Source organism: Macaca thibetana, chromosome 4 (assembly GCF_024542745.1).
Source record: "Macaca thibetana thibetana isolate TM-01 chromosome 4, ASM2454274v1, whole genome shotgun sequence".
In the NCBI taxonomy this organism is placed as follows: Eukaryota; Metazoa; Chordata; class Mammalia; order Primates; family Cercopithecidae; genus Macaca; species Macaca thibetana.
In genome coordinates this window covers 57,883,412-57,908,865 of record NC_065581.1, presented here as the reverse complement: position 1 = coordinate 57,908,865, position 25,454 = coordinate 57,883,412, and the positions used below count along the sequence as shown (strand labels likewise).

General features: G+C 36.5%; 2 protein-coding genes across 4 annotated transcripts in view; both read left to right on the top strand.

Moving 5' to 3' along the window:
- RAB23 (RAB23, member RAS oncogene family) overlaps positions 1-24,441 on the top strand; it is a 35,224-nt gene extending 10,783 nt beyond the window's left edge. For all 3 annotated transcript variants that reach the window (XM_050788795.1, XM_050788793.1, XM_050788796.1), the window contains exons 2-7: positions 1,817-2,036; positions 4,539-4,624; positions 14,838-14,994; positions 16,578-16,660; positions 17,501-17,593; positions 20,844-24,441. In XM_050788795.1, the coding sequence (XP_050644752.1) occupies positions 1,882-2,036; positions 4,539-4,624; positions 14,838-14,994; positions 16,578-16,660; positions 17,501-17,593; positions 20,844-20,983 (714 nt within the window). In that variant the 5' untranslated portion in view covers positions 1,817-1,881 and the 3' untranslated portion in view covers positions 20,984-24,441. The remainder of the gene's footprint in view (positions 1-1,816; positions 2,037-4,538; positions 4,625-14,837; positions 14,995-16,577; positions 16,661-17,500; positions 17,594-20,843) is intronic.
- The window catches only part of DST (dystonin), a 1,587,602-nt gene that overhangs the window by 838,661 nt on the left and 723,487 nt on the right, over positions 1-25,454 (top strand). The window lies entirely within an intron of this gene.

Below are 25,454 nucleotides of genomic sequence, written 5' to 3'. Positions count from 1 at the left end.
TTTTTGGACTCTCTTGGTGGAGTGGTTGTATAGAAGGATTTTAAGTTAAAGTAGTTGAAATATAATAGCTAAATGGGCAGTAGCCTAACTAGTAATTTTAAGAAGAAACATGAAGAAATTGAATTTCTGTTCTTTTCATTCCTAAAATGCAAACAGTGCCCATTCTATTGCTTTCATTGTATGTGTAACTATAAAGGTTTGAAACTAAAGCAGGAATGTGTGGTGTAAGATATTTATTTGTACAGGATTCATTGTAAGCCAAACACTAAATCGTTATAACTAACAGCCCAATGCTGACACATGGTCATACACTATTATACGAAACCTTCTTTGGGGTGCTTTTTTAGGGACATTGATTATTACCTATGAGGTTGAAAAGTGATTTCCACAGATTTTGAATTTGTTGCCTATTTGGTGATACACTATGGAGAATTTACAATGTTTTTTTAAATTTTATTTTAATTTTTTTTAGAGATAGCATCTTGTTCTGTCACCCAGGCTGGAGTACAGTGGCATGACCATCGCTCACTGCAGCTTCAAATCACTGGGCTCAAGGGATCCTCCCACCTCAGCCTCCCGTGTAGCTGTGACTACAGGCATGCACCACTATACTCGGCTAATTTATTTTATTTTATGTTTTTTAGTGGCGACTGGGTCTCCACATGTTGCCCAGGCTAGTCTCAAACTCGGGGCTTCAAGCGATCCTCTTGCCTCAGCCTCCCAAAATGCTGGGATTGTAGGCATGAGGCACCACACCTGCCCTATTTGCATGTACATAATGAGATGTCTTGGGGACAGGACCCAAATCTTTTTTTTTTTTTTTTTTTTTTTTTTTTTTTTTTTTTTTTTTTTTGAGACGGAGTCTCGCTCTGTCACCCAGGCTGGAGTGCGGTGGCCGGATCTCTGCTCACTGCAAGCTCCGCCTCCCGGGTTTACGCCATTCTCCTGGCTCAGCCTCCCGAGTAGCTGGGACTACAGGCGCCCGCCACCTCGCCCAGCTAGTTTTTTGTACTTTTTAGTAGAGACGGGGTTTCACCGTGTTAGCCAGGATGGTCTCGATCTCCTGACCTCGTGATCCGCCCGTCTCGGCCTCCCAAAGTGCTGGGATTACAGGCTTGAGCCACCGCGCCCGGCCAGGACCCAAATCTTAACAGGAAATTCATTTATGTTTCATATATGCCTTATACACATGGCCTCTTTTATACAGTACTTTCAGTATTTTTGTGCATGAAATAAAGTTTTGACTCTCTTTTGACTGTGATCTGTCACATGTCAGATATGGAATTTTTCCCTTATGGCATCATGTCAGTGCTTAAAAAGTTTCAGATTTTGCCACATTTCAGACTTCAGATTTTTGGATCAGGAATGCTTAACTAAATTTTGAATGCATAACTTTCACTATGCTAAGTGCTCTACATGTATCATTGATCAACAACCGTATGAGATGGATATTATTGCCAGGAAACAGAAGCCTGAAGAAGTTAAGCAACGTGTTCAGTAAGAGCACAGAACTAGCAAGTGGTGCCTTTAAAGTATCAGGCATCAAGTCTAATGACCCTAATCATCATCTCTATGAAAGTAGATCTAGGTATTTATTGATATATGAATGCCATGCATTGTGCTATTGATGAGGATTCATTCAAAAATGAATTGTGTTATTGCTGTACCTTTCAAAGAATTTACATTATTTAAAAAGAGTGGGAGGGGCCTCAGGTATGAAAACACATCCTTGCAATGCAATGTGATGATTTCTTGATAAAACAATTAGTTTAGTTTGTACATTTTTATGAAAAAATAATTTCATTTTAAACCACAGATTTGAGAGAGAAGATCTGATCTCCTGGAATTAGAGTTGGTACAGAAACCATTTCAGCTCCAAAAATGTTGGAGGAAGATATGGAAGTCGCCATAAAGATGGTGGTTGTAGGGAATGGAGCAGTTGGAAAATCAAGTATGATTCAGCGATATTGCAAAGGCATTTTTACAAAAGACTACAAGAAAACCATTGGAGTTGATTTTTTGGAGCGACAAATTCAGTAAGTACTTGGCTGTTTTATTCCTTTGGCTTTGATTTATGAACTGTATCCAAGACTTATTGGAATAATAGTTAACTACTTGCAGTGGATTTCGAGATGTGGCCACTAGTGGCAGTGCTTATGCCACCGTGATGGTGGTTTCATCACGTGTGTGACTTTACCCTTTTTTTTCTTTCATCTCTTCCCTTCCTCTTTCACTTTTTTTCTTTTTCTACTCTCCTTCCCACGTTTTTTTCTGTCTCATATCTGTTTTAGATTTATTGGTGACACCTTGGGCATGTCTTAAACACAAACTGATGCTGACTCCAGTGAGATTTCCAACTGCTGTTTTTTTTGGAATGAAAGTTGTATTATGGACTCCTTTTTATTAGAATGTCTGTTCTCTTTTTGAAACTAGGCAAGACTACGGAAGTTAGAGAATTAATAGTTTGCTTTACACTAAAGAAATAAGACAAAACAGATTTGGGAGGGCAAAATTTGCCTATGAGAAGGCAATCTTACTTTAGGAAATTCATTTGGATTCTAAAACACATCAGAGTAATATTTTTTGTCATTAGTCCTGAGAACGTCTAAGGATATTTTAAATTGTAGCAGACAATCTAAAATGTATTACCCAAATAAGAAATACTACAAACCTGGTTACTGGCCCAACTTTAACATCAAAGATAATTTTATCATTTTAAAGATTAATTTCTAGTCTGCATTCTATTACTCTATTTTTAAAAATATTTCCATATTTGCTTCCTCCCTCAGAACATATTTTAAGAGCAAGCATTTTAACTCTTGATGATGTTTGCTTTTTGTACTTACTACCTGAAACCAAATAAATATTTAAGTATGCAGTCAATCCTTATTATTTATAAGTTCTGCATATGCAAATTCACCCACTTTGTTTTATTTATAATAAAATATTTATTTGTAACTCCAGAATCAGTATTTGTGTGCATTTGTGGTCATTTGTGGACATACATAGAGCAGCAAAAAATTTAAGTTGCCCAGCATGCACTTCCCAGCTGAGGTCATCAAACAAGACTCTTTCTTGTTTCAGTCCCTCATACAGTAAACATGTGTCCTTTCTGTGTTCTGTGTAATGCCACAGTTTTTACGTTTTGTGCTTTTTCTTGGTGATTTTCCTGTTTAAGAATGCTCCTAAGTGTAGTGCTGCAGTGCTGTCTAGCATTTTTAAGTATAGGAAGGCTATGATGTGCGTTACAGAAAAAATAAATACGTTAGATAAGCTTTGTTCAGACACGAGTTACAGTGCTGTTGGTCGTGAATTCAGTGTTAATGAATTAACAATATATATCAGTAAGGTGTCTTTAAACAGAAACACATAAAGCAAGGTTACGTATTGATCAGTTGATGAAAATGTAACCAGGGGTTCTCAAGAACCTAACCCTGTATTTCCCTTAGGAGCAGTGGTTCAGTATTTGCCAATTCAGTGTTCACATTGGCATTATAGAACATAACTACTGTGAATAATGATAATTGACTATATGACAAAATAGAGTAAATTTTAAGTTCAAGGGCAACCAGGGAGCCAGGGAGGTAAATTCCTTTTTTTTTTTTTTGAGACAGAGTCTCAACTCTGTCTCCCAGGCTGGACTGCAGTCGTGCTCCACCTCCCAGGCTCAAGCGATTCTCCCATCTCAGCCTCCCGAGTAGCTTGACTACAGGCATGTGCCACCACACACAGCTAATTTTTGTATTTTTGGTAGAGACAGGGTTTCACCATGTTGGCCAGGCTAGTACTGATATCCTGGCCTCAAGTGATCCGCCCATTTTGGCCTCATAAATTGCTGGGATTATAGGCGTGAGCCACTGTGACTGGGGGTAAACTGCATTTTTATTTTTATTCTCATTTTATCAGGAAAGCACCAGAACCCATTGGAAAGATGTAGGGAAAGGAGAGCAAGCAGTGACCTAAGGGAATTCCCCTTCCCAAGACGTTAATCTTAGACCACCACTACCTGTGACTGTGTCAAAGAAAAAAACATGGCAGATAAATCCAAATCACGTGGGAAGCTATAGCTTTAGGGGAATGTTTTTCACTCTTTCACTGTTGGTAATGATATCAACATCTGAGAGTATTCAGAGTTTTTCAGGGTGAAACTGACAGTATCCATGTGGTCCCTGACTCAAGATGGTTTGACTCAGAGTTTTTCAACTTTAGCATGGGTTTTTTGAGACATAGCCCTGTCATAAGTTGAGGAGCATAAGGATTTGTAATAGTTCAGCTTATGAGTTTTTTGCATTTACAGTGGTTTAATGGGGTGTTAAATGCATTTTTGACTTAAGGATATTTTTGACTACAATATTTTCAGCTTACAATGGGCTTACCAGGATGTAACCCCCAATGGGGTTTATTGGGGCAGCCCATCGTAAGTCAAGGAGCATTTGTAGTTTTAATCTCTTCGGATTTGAAAATGAAAAATATACACAAAGCTATATTACCAAAAACATTTTCCTTTACATATGAAATAAATTCATCTCTTGTTTTAGAGTTAATGATGAAGATGTCAGACTAATGTTATGGGACACTGCAGGTCAAGAGGAATTTGATGCAATTACAAAGGCCTACTATCGAGGTAAAACACAGGATTTATTTATTTATTTTGTTTGGGCACATTATTTTGGCTAAATAACTAATTTTGCTTTCTTTGTTTCCCATATAAGCGTTTCTCTTGAAGAATAGTTAAAATAATTTCGAAGTATTTTTTAAAACCCCAGTTCATTATTCTTCTAAAGATCTTGTATGTTAGCAAATAACACCTGTACTGTAGACAGTTTATCTCTGCCTTAGAATTATGTGACTCATGTAGGCATTCCCAGGCCAAATCAGTAAGAAGCTCTTAAATGCCTACTTTGACCCCAAGAAAATGACTGTATAGTCAGAGAGTGGAAGCTAACATGAAAAAGTAAAGCCCTGGCAAATAAGATGGCATTTGTTATGACACATGAAGTCGCATGATAAAGCCTTTTCAGTGCTGTAGGAGTTCAGAGAAGTATGAGACACCTGTGAAAGGAAGGAACCATGACTAAAGAATTTAAGGCTCTAAAATGTGGGCTAAAATTTTTTAAGAGGCTAAATTAAACTTCCGAATGGAACTTAAAAGTTTCCTTTAACATCTTCTTACAAAATTTTGCCCTTTTCTTTTGGAATTTAAAACACCACTTTCAGTGTTCCTGTAACTCAGCTGCCAATAGTGATTACAGTGAGAAAACACAGTAACAAAAGCTTGGTGGAATACCATGTAGTATTATAGCCTGCTGATGCCAAGTAAATGTTAATTGATCATTCATATTGACAAGCATTTAATACTCTGCATTTCACAGATGCTGTGGGAAACAGAAAGACACAGCTGACATACTGATTATTCCTTCTATGACGTCCCTCTTTTCTGAACTTTTCACCGTGTCATAATTAAAACTTGTTTCCTAAAGATACAACTTCCTCGGCTGCCTTCTCTAAGGGAGGCTTTTTACCCATATCCCTGCATACTCACATTATTCAAGACTTAAAGGATGTTGGGCAAAGGATGTCTTGTTTCTTACTACTGCTTCCACACCATTCCTCCTCTTTTCTCCTTCAAAAACCTCAGCACCTTGAAAGTCCAGGTCATGAGACTTTTACCCACCACTAATCCCCCTGCTTGCAATGGTCCATCACCTTCCTTTATCCCTCCTTTGTGATAACACTGGCATCTGGCTCAGTTTCTTCACAATTGTTTGGGTTACTTTTTAAAAATTCAGCCTGTTGCTCATTTCCTTGTTGTTTTCGAGGCCAACAATTGTTTCATTACCCCAAAATCTAAACCTCTATAGTCTCCCACTCTGACCACTACTGCCTATGCTTGTGGCTTGCTAACTTTAATACCCAGACTCTGTCTTGAAACCAGCAAGAGCTTCTGTGTTCATTGACCCTACCACTTTTTAAATACGACTTTCCACATGGCTTTACTTCTTTCCTTCCTCAATTTAGTTTTTCTAGTCCTGTAAGCATTTGCTTGCAACGACCTTTAACTCCCTGACCTGCACTCTCTGCATAATACTTGCTCAGCAAAATGCCCAACCCAGTTAAACCCGACTATCTACCAGTCTGTATCCAAGCACCTGAACCACATAGAGAATATCAGACAACCATTCAGACTGAACTTTGAAGCTGCCATCACATAACATTAATGAGTATGGAGTGCTGCCAGGCACTCTCAGTGTTCTTTACTCAAGTCTCTGTCATTTTCCAAAAGAGCTCTTTTGTGTTTTCTCTTGCCTTAACCTTGGGAATCCCTTCCTCCTCTCCACTCTCTGCCGATTTCTTTGCTTCACTCTTCTTTGAGAAAATTGATGGAATCAGTGAAAACTGTTTTATCCTTCCCACTATCAAATCACGTTCTTGGCTAAAACTCTTCAGCATCGTATACACAGGACTTTACAACTGTGTTTCTCCTTGTCTGTCCAGTGTCATCTGCTGATTCCTCACTTGTACTTCACCCTTGAGAAATCCCCCATTTTTTTCTTTTCTTTTTACACTATGCCTGGAATGCTTTCTTATCTCACTTGTTGGCTCAAGTGAATTCAGTTGTCCTTAGGAGACAGTATCATTTTGGTTACTTTTTTTATAAAGTGAAATTCTACTGGTTCATCACACAGTCTCATTTTACTTATCAGATGCTATAACTTTATACTCTGACCTTAAGTAATGGATGAAATTCTGCATATATATACACACACACACACGCATATATATATATTTTATATATACTTAATATATATGCGTGTATATATGTATACATATTACATATATACATATATATTAAGTGTATATATGTATATGTGTATATACACATAAAGTATATATTTATAAATGCAAATATCTATATGTGTATATGTACATATATATTTATAAATATAAACAGATGTATATATACACATACATATATGTGTATGTAAACATGTCTGTGTATATATGTACACATATGTATATGTGTGTATATATACATATATCTATATTTATAAATATAAATGATTTTGCTTAAAGGTATTTGCTCTGTGAACTAGAAGTCCCAGGAAAGTAGGATCTACCTTGTTTTTAGTTGCCCCCATGACTGTTTCTCTAGATTTGAAGTTTTATTCAGAAAATGTATATTAAGTGTCTCCGTTGTTCTAGGGATATAATAGGCATATAATAGGCCCTGGCTTCGTTGTCTTAACTTGTATTTATATTCATGTAATAACATTGCTTAGAAATATATCTGAAAAGTTTCCTTTAAGATAATTATCTTTTTTACTTCTTAAATCTCCTTTTGTTTTCTCCTTTTAAATCTACTCTTTGGTATCATAAAAATTAAAATATATTCTATCTTAGTAGAATGCTAGTAGTTGAATACTAAACAGTCCTAAAGAACAGATGACATGGAAGCAGTTATGAATTATTTTTTCAAAGTCTCTTTAAACATCCTGTATTGAAAGATACAGGTTTAATGAAACTGAAATAATAGTTATGTGTACAATGGAAATTCTTCTGACTTCTTCATGGAAGTCTTCTTTAATATGTCACTTTGCCCAACTTGAAAGGGAGCCTATGTTTGTGTGTCCTGGATTATCAGAGAAGAAGTACTTGAAAATAGAATAGATATATTGAATAGCGGTTTACCAGTATATCTCTTGAAGAAATCTATATATATATGAAAGTTCCAAGTGACAGTGTTATGAACTTTGAGGTACAGTTTCATATAAACACATAATTTCTTCTTTTAGACAGGATTTACCACTGATTTTATTGAAGTGCCTTGCTTCTTTATTTACAAATTTATACCAGTTATATAAAATAGATATACTTGAGAAATTGGGTGAATTCAAGTAACTTTTGTATAGCTTATTTTTTTCACTTTTGAAAATGTAGGATTTATTGTAATAATGACAACTAAGGTTTAATAATTGTACTAACATATAAATGACCAGAGAAGTTGCCTTTCTAAATTGGTAACAAGGAAACTTGACTTCCACTGCCTGCTCGAAAACACATTTTGGTTTCTTGCCACCACTACTTACCACCATTTACTGTGTACTTTAAGGCCTCCCATCCACAGTAGCTTTGGTTATTCGCTATGGCTACCAGTTTGGATCCTGAGCACCTGTATCATGGTGTAAGGTTGAGAATTACGTTTTTACTACCCCAAGCCGTTCTTGGAGTAGATGGTATTGTTTTTTTCTCCCAAGGCTCTGTCATTCAAGTAGATGATATTTTAATCAAATTGTGAATTTCATCAGCCTTGACAGTATTGATTAACAGGTCCTAAATGTACAGTTTTATTCTTGAGTAAAAGTTATTTGTATTTTTTAATGGGGTTATTACCACTACCTTCCCCACACACTCAGGAAAAAAGTAAACATAAAACCTACGTGGAAATACCAAAAAGAAGTAGTATTACTTGAGATTTTCATTATTTTACTTTTATCTACTGAACTTTGTCTTCTGAATTCTCTGCATGAAATGTCTGTTCTTTTTCTTTAGGAAATAGATAGGCTGGCCTATTCCTTTGTAAGCTTTTGACAGTTTGATGTGGCAGTTACTACTTTTTAACCAATAGGATTATTTCTAGAGAATATATTTGACATTATGTTTTTGTAATTTAAAAAGGCAAAACTGGCTGGGGGCAGTGGCTCAGGCCTGTAATCCCAGCACTTTGGGAGGCTGCAGCAGGCAGATCACCTGAGGTCAGGAGTTCGACACCAGCCTGGCCAATATGGTAAAACCATGTCTCTACTAAAAATACAAAAATTAGCCTGGTATGGTGGTGCACACCTGTAATCTCAGTACTGGGGAGGCTGAGGCATGAGAATAGCTTGAACCCGGGAAGCAGAGGTTGCAGTGAGCCGAGATCATGCCACTGCACTCCAGCCTGGGCGATAAAGCAAGACTCTGTCTCAAAAAAAAAAGGCCTATCTTAGTAATTTAACTTTTTTTTTAGCCGACTATATTAAAATGGCAAAGAGGGTGAGATACTGAGACAGGTCCTCAGTTTCAACAACTTCTTTTTCTAAATGGTAAAAATAAACATTTATCACAATACAATATGAATTAAAGAAAAAACAGCAATTATACATAAAATTGAAAAAACAGTATATTGAACATTATTTTATGTTTTCCCTTTGGGAAACCTCTTTGGGGTTCCATTAAAATGCTTTTGGTTGCTGCCAAAGAAAAGGAATTTCAAACTGGCTTAAAACTACAGAGATTTACTGATTTGATAGAAAAGTCTGGAAATAGTATCCCTTTTAGTTGTTTGTTCAGCCTATAACCTTACTGATTATCCTGGCTTTGTCTCCTCTCTGTGTGAGGTACCTCCTCTTGTTGATTTCCTTTTGGGTTGCAAGATTACCACCAGGAGCAATGAAGGCCACATGCTTTGTTTACATCCTTGGGGAGAGAGGGTTACTTCCCACAGCAGTGGTTCAGATGCCCTGAGCTTTTCTCTGACTAGACCACCCTTGACCTGATTGCAATAATGAGAGGGATGTGATTAACTGACTTGGATCACATTGTTCTCCTTGCCACCACCACAGCTCCCACCTCCAGCAGAGAATAGGTTTAGTGTACCTAAACCATATGGCTACTATACAGTGGGGAAAAGGTGTTTTTAGGGAGAGATGCCACCTAGGCAGTCAGACAGTATCTGCTGCTGGTACAGATTTAGATAGTGATGAAATTAAATAGAAATAAAAGTAAGAGAAGGTAAGGGCTAGAAAGAATGAATTAAGATACAAATTTAGTGGTAGAAACACTATGCCATATACAGTTATGACTTGCTGATTTAAATCCAAGAAATGTGTTATTAATGATGCATAAAAATCAAACTAAAATTTTAAAAAGAAAAATCTTATTATAGTTCATTTAAAAGACCCATTATATCAAAGCCATTGCTCAGAGGTATTATTATGGACTTGGAATGCTGGCCTAATTGTATAGTGAGAGATTTTGAAACAAGACCTTCTTGTAAATAGGTTACAACAGAGCACAGATTAGGAAGCCTCTGGGATCCCAAATGGTTTCTCTAAAGCTTTTTAGAAAGTCGACTCTAGGCAGTAGGAACCAGGGCTTTTAGTTAGTACAGAAAGATACAGACAACATGAAATAGATTTTTGTTACAGTTATTTTACTGTTGACTTTGGTTTGTAGGAGAGGAAAAATATCTTTTTCCTTCTACTCTTTTTGGTCCTTGATTGGGTCTCTAACAAAGGATAGATTAACAAGAGAAAAGCTTACAAATTTATTTAATGTAAGTTTTAAGTGACAAAGAAGCCTTCATAAGGAAATGAAAACCCAAATAAACAGTTAAACCTGAGCGTTTTTATACTAGGTTTGAGGAAGAGTGCAAAGTCGTTGAAGAATGTGATAGGACAGATAGGAGCTAAGAGCAGTAAACTGGAGGAAACTTAGCAAGATTCATCAGCAGAGGTTCATTCAGATTCCTTTTGGTGTCCCTCTCTCTTCAGAAATGAGGATTCTCCTTTCCTCTGGGTATAGGGAGGTCACCTCTCACCTGAGGGGCTTATGACCTCCTTCAGGTGAAGGTCAGAAAATCCTTCCTTTGGGAGGCCGAGGTGGGTGGATCACCTGAGGTCAGAAGTTCAAGACCAGCCTGGCCAACATGGCGAAATCCCATCTCTCCTAAAAGTATAGAAAAATTAGTTGGGTGTGGTGGTGGGCGCCTGTAATCTCAGCTACTCAGGAGGCTGAGGCAGGAGAGTCGCTTGAACCCAGGAGGCAGAGGCTGCAGAGAACCAAGATCATGCTACTGCACTCCAGCCTGGGTGACAGAGCAAGGCTCCATCTCAAAAAAAAAAAAGAAAAAGAAAAAAAAGAAAATCCTTCCTGAATTTTATGACCTGCTTCAGTGGAGAAGGGGGTGGGGGAGATCAAAGTGACCCTCCTGCTTCTGCTGTTTTCTCAGATTCCTTCAGCTTAAAGTATTCAGTACATCAAGGTGCCATATTTTAGTTTAGCATGTCCAGAGCCCCATTACTGGTATCTCTTAGATGTGGTTCATCTCTGCCCCTATGAAATTCCTGTGCATTCTTTGCCCTGCCACTGGGGGAAGCACAGTTCCTTCCCCATATAGCTCTCTGCTTTTTGTCTGTTGGTTTTGATTTTTCACTCTCACTCTCAGCCATTGCATCTTTCTCAGGCTTGAATCAAGGCATCACTAATCCCAAATGTCCCCCAGTTGCCGGAAATACATAACATCCTCCTTAATTGGTCTTGCCAGCATCCGTTCTTTAAGGTTTGAGATGAAGGAGGTGGTGATAGCACCCTCGTCCATCCTACCACACCTTTTTGCAGGAGAGAGGGTTTGGAGTACAGTACTTCCTCTAAAGAAATTCTTTACAGATCCCTTTTCTTTCTAACCCCCTTCTCATATTAAAAAAGAAGAAATTTCTTGACGTGCTTGAGGGCGTTCCAGAGTTGTGTAGCAGGATCATCAGCCATTTGCTTTCTAAATTACGCAAATGATGATCTGTCTTATAAATCTTGGAATCTTTTATGTGTTTCATGCTTCATTGGTACCTCAGTCAAAAAAAAATTTTTTTTTTTTTAAAAAGGGTGGAGGGTAAGGTGTCATCTTTTGAGCTTTTTAAAATAAATATTAGAAAGGGCTTTTTGGTCATTAGGATTTTTCCAAACATAAAAAAACCATGATGAATCACAGTTTGACAAAGTATTTTAACTGTCTGGATGGAAGATGATATTCAGTTAGAGGAAATGGAAACAAGTGGTTGTCCAACATTTGTCAGAATTATTGTAACCATAAAAGTCATCCATAAAAAGTAATCCAGTTGATTTTGTTTCCATTTTAGTAATATATTTAGGTCAAATCAGACAAGGTGGTGCAGCGTTTGATATAAAGGCTTGGTATCACGTGAACATCCTGCTTTGGAGATTTGTGTACCATTCTTTCTAGAGATTGTAATTTATCTTCTAGGACTTATTTTTGCGATCTTATTTCAGATTTTTTATTTCCTGCAGTTCTTGTTTTTTGATTTTGTTGTTTATACTGTACAAATCCATTTTTCTCCTGTGGTTTAATAGTCATACATTCTCTTACTCTTAAGGTGATTGCCTTTAACTTAAGGCACTTACTGTCTTAGTTTGAGCATCTCTGTGCCCTCCCACTGCCCCACGTGAGCGGGGCAGGTTTATTTGGGACATGATCGCAGGAAGTATAGTGAAAGACTAGGGAGAATGAGGCAAGGAAGGGAGAAAAACCAGTGAAGTGTTCTAAGTATCACTGTGGGCCACTGGGGCTCAGTCTCCCTGAGGAACCATGAAGAGAGGCGTCAGGAGCCCAGCAAAGGGAGGCTGAGGTGTTACTTCCACCCCGCAAGAGGTATCACTTCCCCCTTGGGGATGTATCAGAAAAGCCCCCAGCAGAACAGCAGAGCCCCCTGCAGCACAGGCTGGAGGTAGGGCAGGAGCAACTGGCACAGGAACTGTCTTCCACTGCTGCACTGTAGCCCGGCTGAGGGGACATGCCATGCATGCGGCCACAGGCCTCAGCTGTAGGGTTTGTTTATTTACCTCCCTTGATTATGTAAACATCTTCCCTTTCTTCACACAAGCACTTTGGCACATTCCCACATTTCTCTGGTCTCTCCCCATTCTGTCCCCTGCTAAATAATTTTGGGGTTGTTGTGGACATGCTTTATCTTTTGGTCTTTGATTTTTTTAAATAACGTTGAGCTTTTCTTAATCATTCTTACTGCCTATATCTCTGGCACTATCTGTTTTTTTTTTTTTTTTTTTTTCCATCATATATGCTTCCTCTAAGAGGTTTTTATGGTTAAGTGTCTGAGACCTTGAACACTTGGAAATACCCTGTTGTGCCCTCAAATTTAAATGGCAGTGAGCTGGACATAAAGCTGTAGGCTTAAAGGTAATTCATTGAGTTTTATGATAAAGAACAAATTTTTTTCTTTTTCTTTTTTTTTTTATTTGAGACAGAGTCTCTCACCCTTTTGCCCGCGCCGGAGTGCAGTGGTACAATCACAACTCACCGCAGCCTCAACCTTCCAGGCTCAAGCAGTCCTCCCACCTCAGTCACCTGAGTAGCTGGGACTACAGGCGTGCGCCACCACGCCTGGCTGGTTTTTGTATTTTTTGAAGAGATGGGGTTTTGCCATGTTGCCCAGGCTGGTCTCGAACTCCTGCGCTCAAGCGATTCACCTGCCTTGGCCTCTGAAAGTGCTGGAATTATAGGTGTGAGCCACCGTGCCCAGCAATTTCTTAAAATATAATTACATAATGTTTTTTTTTAAATTTGCGGTTGAGGTAAATATTACAGCTCAAGTAAATATAAGTGTATTTATCAGTATGCTAATGTGATCTCTTCAGTTTTATTTTCCCAGACATTCTGAGAAGATCTCAGGGTGTCTTTGTCTCTCTCTTTCTGCATTTTGAATAATTCATTTATTATTTGGATTAAAACCTGTTTTTAGGCCAGGCACAGTCACTCACACCTGTAATCCCAGCACTCCGGGAGGCTGAGGCAGGCAGATTGCTGGAGCCCAGGAGTTTGAGACCAGCCTGGGCAACATTGGGAGACCCCGTCTCTACAAACAAACAAACAAACAAACAAAAAACAAAGAATTAGCTGTGCATGATGACATGCTCCTGTAGTCCTAGTTACTTAAGAGGCTGAGGGGTAAGGGGTCATCTTTTGAGCTTTTTAAAATAAATATTAGAAAGGGCTTTTTGGTCATGTATCATCCCCCAGTGATATATAGATATATAGACTATTTTTGGCTCTAGAGTGTCTTAGACAGCCCAGACATATCTTGAGTCTTAGTAGAAAACTTTTATACCAGAGGGATCTGTAAGGAAGCAGTAATGTTAAGAAAACATGCTTTGATTTCAGGAAATCCTCTTGACCCCTAGGATGATTTTCCCTTGTTGCTTACATGCCTGCTTTTATCACCATGCTACCTGAATCAATAGCTAATAATTTATAAAACTGCTTCTTCTAAGAGGTTTCTGCTTATTTTTAGTCTTTGATATTATCAGCCTAAAATGACAGTTGATGGTTAAAATATTGTCAATGGATACAGTATGGGTGGGTAAAATTATGTAGTTAAACAGGGTAAAACTAAGTTTCCCCCACCTCTCTCTCTCTCCCTCTCTCTCTCTCTCTCTATATGTGTGTGTGTGTGTGTGTGTGTGTGTGTGTGTATGTGTATAACTCTCGGTATTGGCTTTCGAAATTATGTTCCTTAGGATCGCTGGTATTCTACTGAAATAAAATAATACAATTTATTTAAAAAGTGAATCGAATGAGCAAATTATGATTTTTTCTCATAAATTTTTCTTAAATCCTTGCTGAAAGAAATTAAGCAAATGACAAATTTTTCTGAAATCTGCACTGAAAGAAATTAAGAAGCAAATTAACTAGAAGAATTTGGCAACAACCTCTAATTTTAGTTTACTATTCTCTCTAGCCTTTATAATGGAATTAAATCAGTATTTTATGGTATTCCAAAAAGAATGTGTATGGTTTTGAGGGTACTTTGACAGTTGAACACATTTGAGAACCACTGTTTTTGGTAAAAATGAAAAGAGTTTATATGTTGAAAAGTAAAGAAGAGTGGTACAAAGATGAGTTCGACATTTATTCACATAAAAGTTGTTTTGAGTGGATAAAAGTTGCCCCCATTCTGCATGAGATTGTGTTATTAATGTAAATGTAATATGTTAATGTAAATAACTTGATTGATTGATTGATTGATTTATTGACTGTGAACTTACAGGAGCCCAGGCTTGTGTGCTCGTGTTTTCTACCACAGATAGGGAATCTTTTGAAGCAGTTTCCAGTTGGAGAGAGAAAGTAGTAGCTGAAGTGGGAGATATACCAACTGTACTTGTACAAAACAAGATTGATCTCTTGGATGATTCTTGTATAAAGAAGTAAGACGGCTACTTTTGGGGGAGGAGGGACAGTAATTCTATAAACTTAAGACATTTTAATTTTTACATAGTTTTACAGGATCTAGGAAAAATTCTATACTTTCATTTTGAAGGCTTTAATTACTTAAATATTTTAATTTACTTAAAATTTCTATGAGCTATTCTGTGTGATTGGTTTGGCTTAAAAAATTCATTCTGATTCCTAAGTAGAGAAAATTAAAGGAATAAAATTTGAAGGCTCTTTTAGAATTTCTTGTCTTTGCACAAGAAATCTAATTCTTCATGTTAAGTCAAACCTTAATATACTAAGAATGTTAAGAAAAGCATCCCTAGATTTTGTAATATCCAGAATAAGTAGCTATTCTTGTTGATGAATTTTAATTAAGGGTTCAGATTCATATTGTTTTGTATATTCAGAACTCTTATGCTCAAATTTGTGAGCAGATAATTTCTGTTTATAAATATTTACTCACTGCATTATTAATATTTTTGCTAGCTTTGAAAATATTTGCTTGGTTTTTACCTTTTTTTTAAGTCTTCTTATGTTAGTTATCTGTTGCTGTATAACAAATTAACCCAAAACTTAGTATCTTAAAACAACAGACATCTATTACATCACAGTTTCTGTAGGTCAGGAATTTGGGAGTGGCTTAGCTGGTGGTTTTTCATGAAGCTGCAGTCGAGATGTTGGCTAGGCCTCTTCTCACAGAAAGGCTTCACTGGTGCTGCACCATCCATTTCTATGATGGCTTATTCACTTGGCAGGAAGCCTTAGTTCCTTGTCAGATGGGCCTCTCCTGTTCTCACAACACGGCGGCTGTTTCTGCCAGAGTGGGTGATCCAAGAGAGAGCAAGACAGAAGCCCAGTGTTTCTTATGGCCCAGTCTTAGAAGTCACATACTGTCCCTTGTATGTTAGTGGACGCCCAGACCAACCTTGATTACAGTGTCGGAGGAGACTACCCAAGGGGCTGAAGACCAGAAGCCAGGGGAATAGCGGGAGCCTATGGGGTATGTTTACAACTCTCTAATGACATTAATATCAGGAGTCCACAACCAGGACTCCTGATAAAACTAAAATTAGGAGTACAATTTGGAGATACAGTCATGAATATAGTGACTTCGGATTTAGGCAGCAAAATTGTTTCATGGCCAGTAAGAATAAAATAAGTAATTCACTATAAGATTTTTAGCGTTTAACTACAGGTGTTCTTAGGAAGAGAGAAAATTAATTCAAATATTATATAAAGAAAAGTGGTATTTTCTTATTTTAGGGCTAGAGATTAATGACTTTATAGAAAAGTCTTCTGTGTACACATACGGTATAATAGTTGGTGTTTATTTCTCAAGAGTAGTGAAGACTAAAATCAGTTCAGGCACTAAGTGAAAACATAGCTTTCAACTGATTTTACTTAATTGGGCATTGATATCAAGCTCCTTTAAAAAGAAATATGAAAATTTTCTAAAAGATCTGATCCCCCTTCCCTGCCAAACTGTATTCAGTACATGTAATTAAAAGTGATTTAAAAAACAAGCTATCAGAAGGCACCTTTGTAAAGTATTTTTTTTTTAATTGATGTGCAGTGAGGAAGCTGAGGCACTGGCAAAAAGGTTAAAGTTAAGGTTCTACAGAACATCAGTGAAAGAAGATCTAAATGTGAATGAAGGTAAATTACCTTTTAAGGATACATATTGCAAAAAAAATTTTATTCTTGCGCTTTTAAAATTGTGTTGTTTAGAAATTATATTTATAATGAGAACAAGTTTTTTTGTCACCTAACATTAAGTAGAATTCAAAGGCATTCTACTTTTTTTCATTAGTGCTTAATTATTTACTAATGCCCTTGAATACTTTTTATCCTGGTGAGGTTTTCCATTTTATTATTATCTTTGAAAAATGTAAGCTATGTATGTAGAGTATATGCAGTGTATGTAGAGTATATGCATATGTGGTTTTGATGCCTACCTGTTAAAAATAACTCAGTTGTTTTAGAACTCCACGGTAGTCGATATTCCACTAGGTAGTTACAATGACTTTAATTTGTTTAATAGTATTTCCTAGTTTAAGAAAGTGAAATTAGAGAAAGATGATCAGTTATTTTTCTCATTCTAGAATTGCCAATTATTTAGACTGCAACTAGATATTCTCTTGGATGTCTGTTTTGGATACTTTTCTTCACATAAAGAAAGTAGACATCTTTTCAAGACTGAGTCTGTTTAGTGTTGTTTAATATTAATCACTATTCAGATACTTAGAAGAGCCAATCACTACAAGTATTATTTCACTCATTTACTAATAAAATACCATTACACATTTGTTAATGTTATCATTGTACTCAGATACTGCCCAAATAATTTTTAAAAGTTGAATTTTTAACTAGATTGTATGCTCCTAATTCTAACTTTAAATTTGTTTAGTAAGTATAAATATTTTTAAATGATGTGAAATAACAGATTTACATGCATAAATCATTGACCTGGTTCTGGATGTTTTCTTTTTATTCTAGTTTTTAAGTATTTGGCTGAAAAATACCTTCAGAAACTCAAACAACAAATAGCTGAGGATCCAGAGCTAATGCATTCAAGTAGTAACAAAATTGGTAAGCACCTAGGACATTTTAGCCCATGTTTACTTGGTAAGGTTGTTTTCCATTCATTATTATTATATTTACTTTAAAAAATACATATAATATGCTAATTTCTTTCAGAAATGTGATTTAAAAGTGATTATTAGACTGATAACTCTGATTATTAAACTGATAAGTGTCAGGTCTCTTGTTAAAAGGTATATTGCGTTCATGGGGTTTTTTTTGCCATTGAATTTTATAAATCCATTTGATAGATTAAACACAGCAGAGATAAAGACTTTTTGTAAAGATCTGTCCTGTATATAAAGGAGCTTTATAACACTTATTCTTCTGAATCTATACTTATACCGGCTCTTACCTTTTCCTTTTCTTACCATGTTGCTTACTACCCATTACTAATTTTGCTTTTTCTTATGTTAAATGCTAGCCAAACTTTAGCATTCCCTGAAGAACAAGTGTGTTGTATTCTCTTACACAATAACTGCCTGACCATGTCTCTCTTCTTGCTTTGGATTCCAGGAAAATGAGAGACAAAGTTGCTGGTTCTAAATCTTTTGTATAGTCTCTTAAGGAATTCATATCTGTATTCTGTCCCCCTTCAGTACATACATAGAAACAAAAACATTATTTTCTAGACCTGTTTTAACTTAGATTTTTCCTGGATTCTGGCTTTTTTTTTTTTCCCTTCTGACTTCGCCATTTTCATTGCAAAATTTCTTGCCATCAGAGACCTTAAATGCTTTGTGAACACAGGACACTTACAGTAAGCCTCTACCTGGTGTGGTCTCCTTGGCCCCACTCTTGTCTTCTTCATATCTACTGATTAATGCTTTATCTAATAAGACTTATTGTGGAACAAAGTAAATGCAGATTCTCTTCATTCCAACATTTAAAGATGGTTTTGCCCTTCCTTCTGTGCAGCCTCCTGCCACACCATTATATATATGTACCCCATTTACTGGTTCTCTCAGAGGTCTTGATCTTTTCTGAGTATGCCCCATGCTTTCTTGCTTCTTCACTTTTGGTCATTTTTTTTTCTTCTATTGAGAATGACCTTTTTCCCATCTTCTGTCGAAGGAACACTTCATTCCTCAAGGCCTTTCTAGAAAGTTCTCAATTGTGTATCTGCCTGCCTGAAGAACACACAGCCTCCATACTTTTTCTTTCTTTCTTTCTTTTTTTAATTAAAGAAACACGCTCTCACTGTGTTGCCCAGGCTGGTTTTGAACTCCTAGGCTCAAGTGATCCTCCTGCCTCGCCTTCCCAAAGTGTTGGGATTATAGGTGTGAGCCACTGCCCAGCCTCCATCTTCTAAAAGAATAGACATCTAAGTCCAGGGCATTGCCAAGTGCCCAGTTCTACCTTCTTCATGTAGTTTTTCCTTTCTTATGTATCAGATGCAATCTGTCCTTCCTTTGAACCTTCTGTAAGATTTTGTCTCTTTTATGACACTTAACACATAATTTCTTATGGCATTACTTGTTTACTGTCTTGTCTTATTACATTGTAAACTTCTTATAGGTGAGAATTGGTCTTAGTCACCTTTGTATCCCTGACAGTATCTTTGGCCCAGAATTTTGTGTGTCATGGATGCTAAATCATTCATAAATTGGAGATTTCATTTTGTGAATACCACAGTTCAAAATGGAAACTATAAAGTTCTTTATCTTTTAGCTACTCATCACTTTTATCTGTGGGCCACTTTTTCACTGTTTTAGCACAAGTAGGAAAAACCTATCTTACTAGTATTAACACAGAATCTCACAAATAGCTGGGTGTGGTTGCTCATGCCTATAATCCCAGCTATTTGGGAGGTTGAAGCAGGAGGACTGCTTGAGGCCAAGAGTTTGAGACCAGCTTAGACAACATAGCAATATCCTCTCTCTTAAAAAAAAAGGAAAAATTAGCTGATGGCACATTCCCGTGCCTGTAGTCCCAGTTACCCAGGAGGCTGAGGCAAGACTGCTGGAGCCCAGGAGTTGAAGGGTACAATGAGCTATGATTGCACCACTGCACTCCAGCCTGGTGACAGAGCAAGACCCTGTCTCTTAAATTAAAACACACACACCCCTCACAAATACTGTTGTTACTGTTGTTAACTAAAAGTTAGGTATTCTTGAGGAAGTGATGTGAAGTTAATAAGTTATTAAAATTATCGCATTTGCCGGGCGCAGTGGCTTACGCCTGTAATCCTAGCACACCTGTAATCCCAGACGGGTGGATTGCCTGAGCTCAGTAGTTTGAGACCAGCCTAGGCAACATAGTGAAACCCTGTCTCTACTATAAAATACAAAAAATTAGCCAGGCGTGACGGCGGATGACTGTAGTCCCAGCTACTCGGGAGGCTGAGGCGAGAATCACTTGAGCTGAAATCACGCGACTGCACTCCAGCCAGGCGACAGAGCGAGACTCCATCTCCAAAAAATAAATAAATAAAATTATTGTATTTACTGATTTCAAATGTCAAAGATAAATTGTTAGTCAAAAGATGCAGAACATTGTGTAGAATATGCCACAACTTAGGTAGAAAAGAGAATATATATGCATTTTAGCTTATATATGCATAAATTGTATCTGGAGGGATAAGTAGGAAGAGTAATAACATGCGTACCTTAGGAGGAAAACTGGCAAGGGGTGAAAATCTGGGTGAAAAAGAGCCCTAATGTGACCGCTTTTATAGCCTTGGAACTTTGTACCATGTGTATTAGCTATTAAAACAAAAGCCTTCAAATCATAAATCTGTGTCCATTGATGTATGAATGGATAAGCAAAATGTAGTATATACATGCAATGGAATATTATTCACCGTTAAAAAGGAAGGAAATGCTTCAGGTTCTAACGTCGGATGAACCTTGAAGACATTATGCTAAATGAAATAAGTCAGTCACAAAAAGACACTATTATTCCATTTATGTAAGGTAGAGTAGTTAAAATCATAAGAGACAGAAGATAGAAGGGTGGTTGCTAAGGTCTGCAGGGAGGCGGAATGGGAGTTACTGTTTAATGGGTATGGAGTTTCAGTTTTAAAGATGAAGAATTATGGAGATGGACAGGGGTGATCGTTCCACAACATTACAGATGTATTTAATACCACTGAACCGTATGCCTAAAAATGGTTAAGATGGTAAATTTGGTTGGATTTTACTGCAATTGTAAAGATACTGTAAATACTTGAAAATATTACTTTTACTAACAAGCTGGATGCAACAGGTAACTCTGAGGCGTGTCAGTGGCAATCACTGTTTTCCTTCAATTTATACAGGTGTGTTTAATACATCTGGTGGAAGTCACTCGGGTCAGAATTCAAGTACCCTCAATGGTGGAGATGTCATCAATCTTAGACCCAACAAACAAAGGACCAAGAAAAACAGAAATCCTTTTAGCAGCTGTAGCATACCCTAAGATGTTTTGGGTGGAAAATAATTGAATTACATTGTGCAGTTCATTAAGAAACCCATCCAGCTGTCATGGTATGTTACAAGGTTTTCAGCAGACTGCACCTAATGGCTCCCTGAAAGTGACAGACTTAAATATTGCTCTGCAGTGCTTTTCAGAATGTAGAGTGAGACCTCTGGTGGAAAAATTATTGCCCTGTGGACTCCTTTAATTTTTTTTACATTAGACGAAGCTTCTCCTATTTTTAAACGAATGCTATAAGAAATTTCAAACACAGGTTTTGCTGAATTTTAAATGCTGGAAAACATAAATGAAATGCCTAAATATATTGTTACAGATTTTAATACTATGGATCAAGGAAGGATAGCATTCTTTTCCTGAAATTGATCATCTAGCTTTTCTGCGAAATAATATTGAATCTGAATACTTTCACAAAATAATACTGAAAGGTAAACCCTAAATCTTGCCAGCCTGCATTAGTATTTCGGCATTGGTACTTGTGCAATATCTGTGTAATGCAGAATGTGAGTTGTGCATGCAGATGTCTGGTACTGGAGTAAGCTGAAGGTATGTGCAGTATTTAAGAAAATGTACATTCTAATTCACTTATAAAACCATTTACATATTGTGTATATGTTTTTATTTTCAAATGAGAAACTCTAGACATATATTTTGCAAAATGAGCTTGGGTTTAAAAAGCGCTTTGTGCCAAAAATATCATACCTAATTTTTATAGTGCTTTACTATCAGAATTTATAGTTTATTATATCTTTTAAAAGCAGTAAGCAGTTTCCGTCTGACAGCATAGATAAAAGAGGAGTATAGGAATTTGAATGCTAGAGCATCTCCCAGGTGAGCCTTATTGCAAAATCTTTTTGGTATAGTCACCCATAAGCATGGTGAGCTCCTGCTGTCATAAGGTCAGCCAAAGCCCCTTAAGAAGGTATACAGCACATCTGCAATCATTCAGGAGGTCCTGTGAAGTGTGGTGATGCATCTAACACCTTTTGCTGCTCACTGAGAACCCAGCTTTGAACTTACAAGATTATACTAACCATTTTTAAAGTGCACAAAAATATTATTATTAGTCTTAACTAAAATTACAGATTTTATAATGCCCTGCAACTCTAAACCATCCTTTTGTTTACACATTTTTGTATGGTATTTTAAGATTATCACTTCAAAATTTCTATAACCTTCAGTTTGTATAGCACTTTCTCAGGAGCTGTCAGTCCCACATACAAAATCATTTCTTTTACAAAATGATTTAACATGGAATCATGTGTCAGAGCATAAATTTTGTCACTTGGGACAGTAGCTTTCCAGCTAAGATAATTGCGTGAACTCTGTGAAAACTGATTATCACTCATCAATGGCTTTATTTTTAACCTATAAATAACCCCTTTCAATATACCTGGTTTTTACAGCATTTCAAAATATGTAAAAATAACTTTTCTTGGAAAATGTGTCATGAAGTCATTTTTCATTATTTGTACTAAAAAATGTTTTACGTACGCCTTTCGTGTTTCTCTTGTTTTTTGTTTTTTAAGTCTTCCATCTGCACTCTCCTCGTCCTCCTAATGTTGAGAAAATCAAATTTCCTGGGTGTGTCCTTGTTAAGTGATCAAAAGTAAATGTTCTCTTTGCCATTTTAGATTGAAAAATAAAAAAACTAAAAAGAGTAAATTTCGCTTTTCATTATATTGAAATGATCTGGCATTATCTATTTCACAGTAATATAAAATGTTTATTCTTATGTCACCAGTTGTCACCACTCCCATTGCTGACAATGACATAGGTTTTGGGGGCAAAACTCAGTTCCTAACAGTGGATACTGCTAATGAGTCATCTTTTCTACTCTCTTCAAATTGTCTCTTTAATTTTTGCACAAAATAATATTTTACAGTAAATAGTCTTTTGGTCTTTATTGGCAGAAAAATCACTTGTTATATGTGTTCTAGTTGTTTTTCATATTAGTTGTGTGGCTAAAGGCATGTTACCTATATTTAAAAAAGTAATCTCTGAGGATAGTTGCAGTTCCTGTAATATTTGCAATATAATTTTATGTACTTAGTTTTATCTTTTTTAAAATAAGAACTGAAGAGAGATCTTTGTTACATATTTGAATTTTTAATTTGCACTGCTGTATTTTAAAACTAACCATAATTAGTCATTTAAAATAATTAAGTAGTCCTGAAAGTCAGCCATATGTTAATTTCTCAATTTAATCAATTCTTAAAGCTTTCAAAAATTGACTTTTTTTTTCCAAGACCCTTCATTCTCTTAAATAACTTTAATTATTTTATGAAACCATGTATACTGAAGAAAAACTTTTCCAAGATTCCAGGTGATTGTGCATTTGTGCTCTAATCTACTTTTTTAACATTACGGCTAATCTTTTGCATAGACACATTGCTGTGGAATAATTGCAGTATTTCCAAGTTCCTCAGGTTTCCCTTTCCTTTTCCAGTCTCTATGAATTAAATAGTATACAGAATAACCCACATAAGGCAATATAGTTAAATAAAACCAGGTTAAATGATTTCCTTTGTATCTGCCCAAAGTTGATAGCACACATGTATTTTTTCAAAATAAAGCTAAAACTACCAAAAAGAGGATGAAAGCTTTCCTCATTATGGAGTGAAGTTTTAGGTGGTTGCTTTAGAAGTTGGCAGTGCAGTGCTCAGAAAGAACTCTCAACATGTACTCCTTGGACCTGTGAGTTTTAGGAAATTGGACCTTTTCTGAAGATCTTAGAATAGGGAGTTGGCCTTAGGACCTAGTGTCCCAACTTAGTATTGGACCCTTTTAATATAAGATATTGTTAATTATTAGCATCCTTTTCAAAACCTTTGGAATAGTTACTGGTAACCTGATAAAATGTTCCCATTAATCTGTCATTAGTCTGTCTGTTTCTCTGAAAACAAAATGAACTGATGAGGTGAAAGCTTGTTCCACGTGACACCTACCTAATGAACAGGACTTACTCAGTTTTAACTGTTAAGAATGTCATGTGTACTATTGTCACTCCTTACGTTTTCAGCTATAAAACATGTAAGTCTGTCATCATACAGATGAATTCATTTGCTAACAAAATATTTAAAACCGGCAGTAGACTCTGAAATATTCAATCATAAAACTCCTGGCTAACTGGATGATTTGGCTATAATAATCTTCATTAGGTGGTACTTCTTTTCATCTCTCTCTCAAAATATCTACAGTAGGATGTTAGTAAATGGTCTTTTAAAAATAAAAAATTTGGGATAAAAGGAAAACTGAATTCCTTCTATATTTTTGTTACTAATAAATAATGCTTTTGTAAATTTGAATGGAAAACCACTTGTATGGATTGCTATTTGGTTGCAGTTATACTCTGGAGCTTAATTTAAAACACACTACTCAATAAAAATTTCATGAAGGATGAATTCCAATAATCAAAAAATAAATGCATTTCAAAGCTAAAATTTTGTGTGATATGTATGATTGTATCAACAGTGTGGAACTAAATAGTAAAATATATAATGCAACTTCTTTAAAGATCAAAGCAACCTAAAATTATTTCATATTTCAGATACTCTGCCAATAGTTAATAACCTCATTATATTGAAAGCAGTGCTAACAAGAAATGGCATTAGGGCTACCCTAAAATTGTTTATTATATGCTGGGAATGGTATGGAATTGAGATAGGGCAAAACATACTCTATATGCACTTACAGTCTATATAAAAGACAATAGTTTAAATGAGGGTAAAAATGTGACTCAGGAGATTGATCATCATTTGAAAATAAATTATACTCCCATTCTTATAAATAAAAATACATGTTAAGAATCAACACATTGGCCAGGCGTGGTGGCTCATGCCTGTAATCCCTGCACTTTGGGAGGCTAAGGCAGGCGGATCACAAGGTCAGGAGTTCGAGACCAGCCTGGCTAATATGGTGAAACCCTGTCTCTACTAAAAATACAAAAATTTAGCCAGGCATGGTGGCGTGCACCTGTAGTCCCATCTACTTGGGAGGCTGAGGCAGGAGAATCGCTTGAACCTGGGAGGTGGAGGTTGCAGTGAGCTAAGATCGTGCCACTGCACTCCAGCCTGGGCAACAGAGCAAGACTCTGTTTCAAAAAAAACAAAAAGAAACCTCATGAAGTAAACGAAAGAAACTATAGAAACTGCCTCCCTAAAATGTATTCGACACTAAACGTCTACAAAATGTTTGTTCCCTTTCCTTCACAGTCTCTTTTCTCTAACTCATACTCCACAGTGTTCCTTGCTACAGTGGATATGTCTTCTACTTGTCAGATAGCCTGGGTGACAGAGTGAGACTCAAACAAAACAAAACAAAAAAAAATTGGAGATTCCCTGCCCTTTAGATGTGGCTCTAGGTACAGAATGCTGGAGACACTGCAAACCAGGGACCCCAAGCAGCTTGGAAATGTGGATCATAGCTCTTCAAGTCTGTGATCAGAAATTAATGA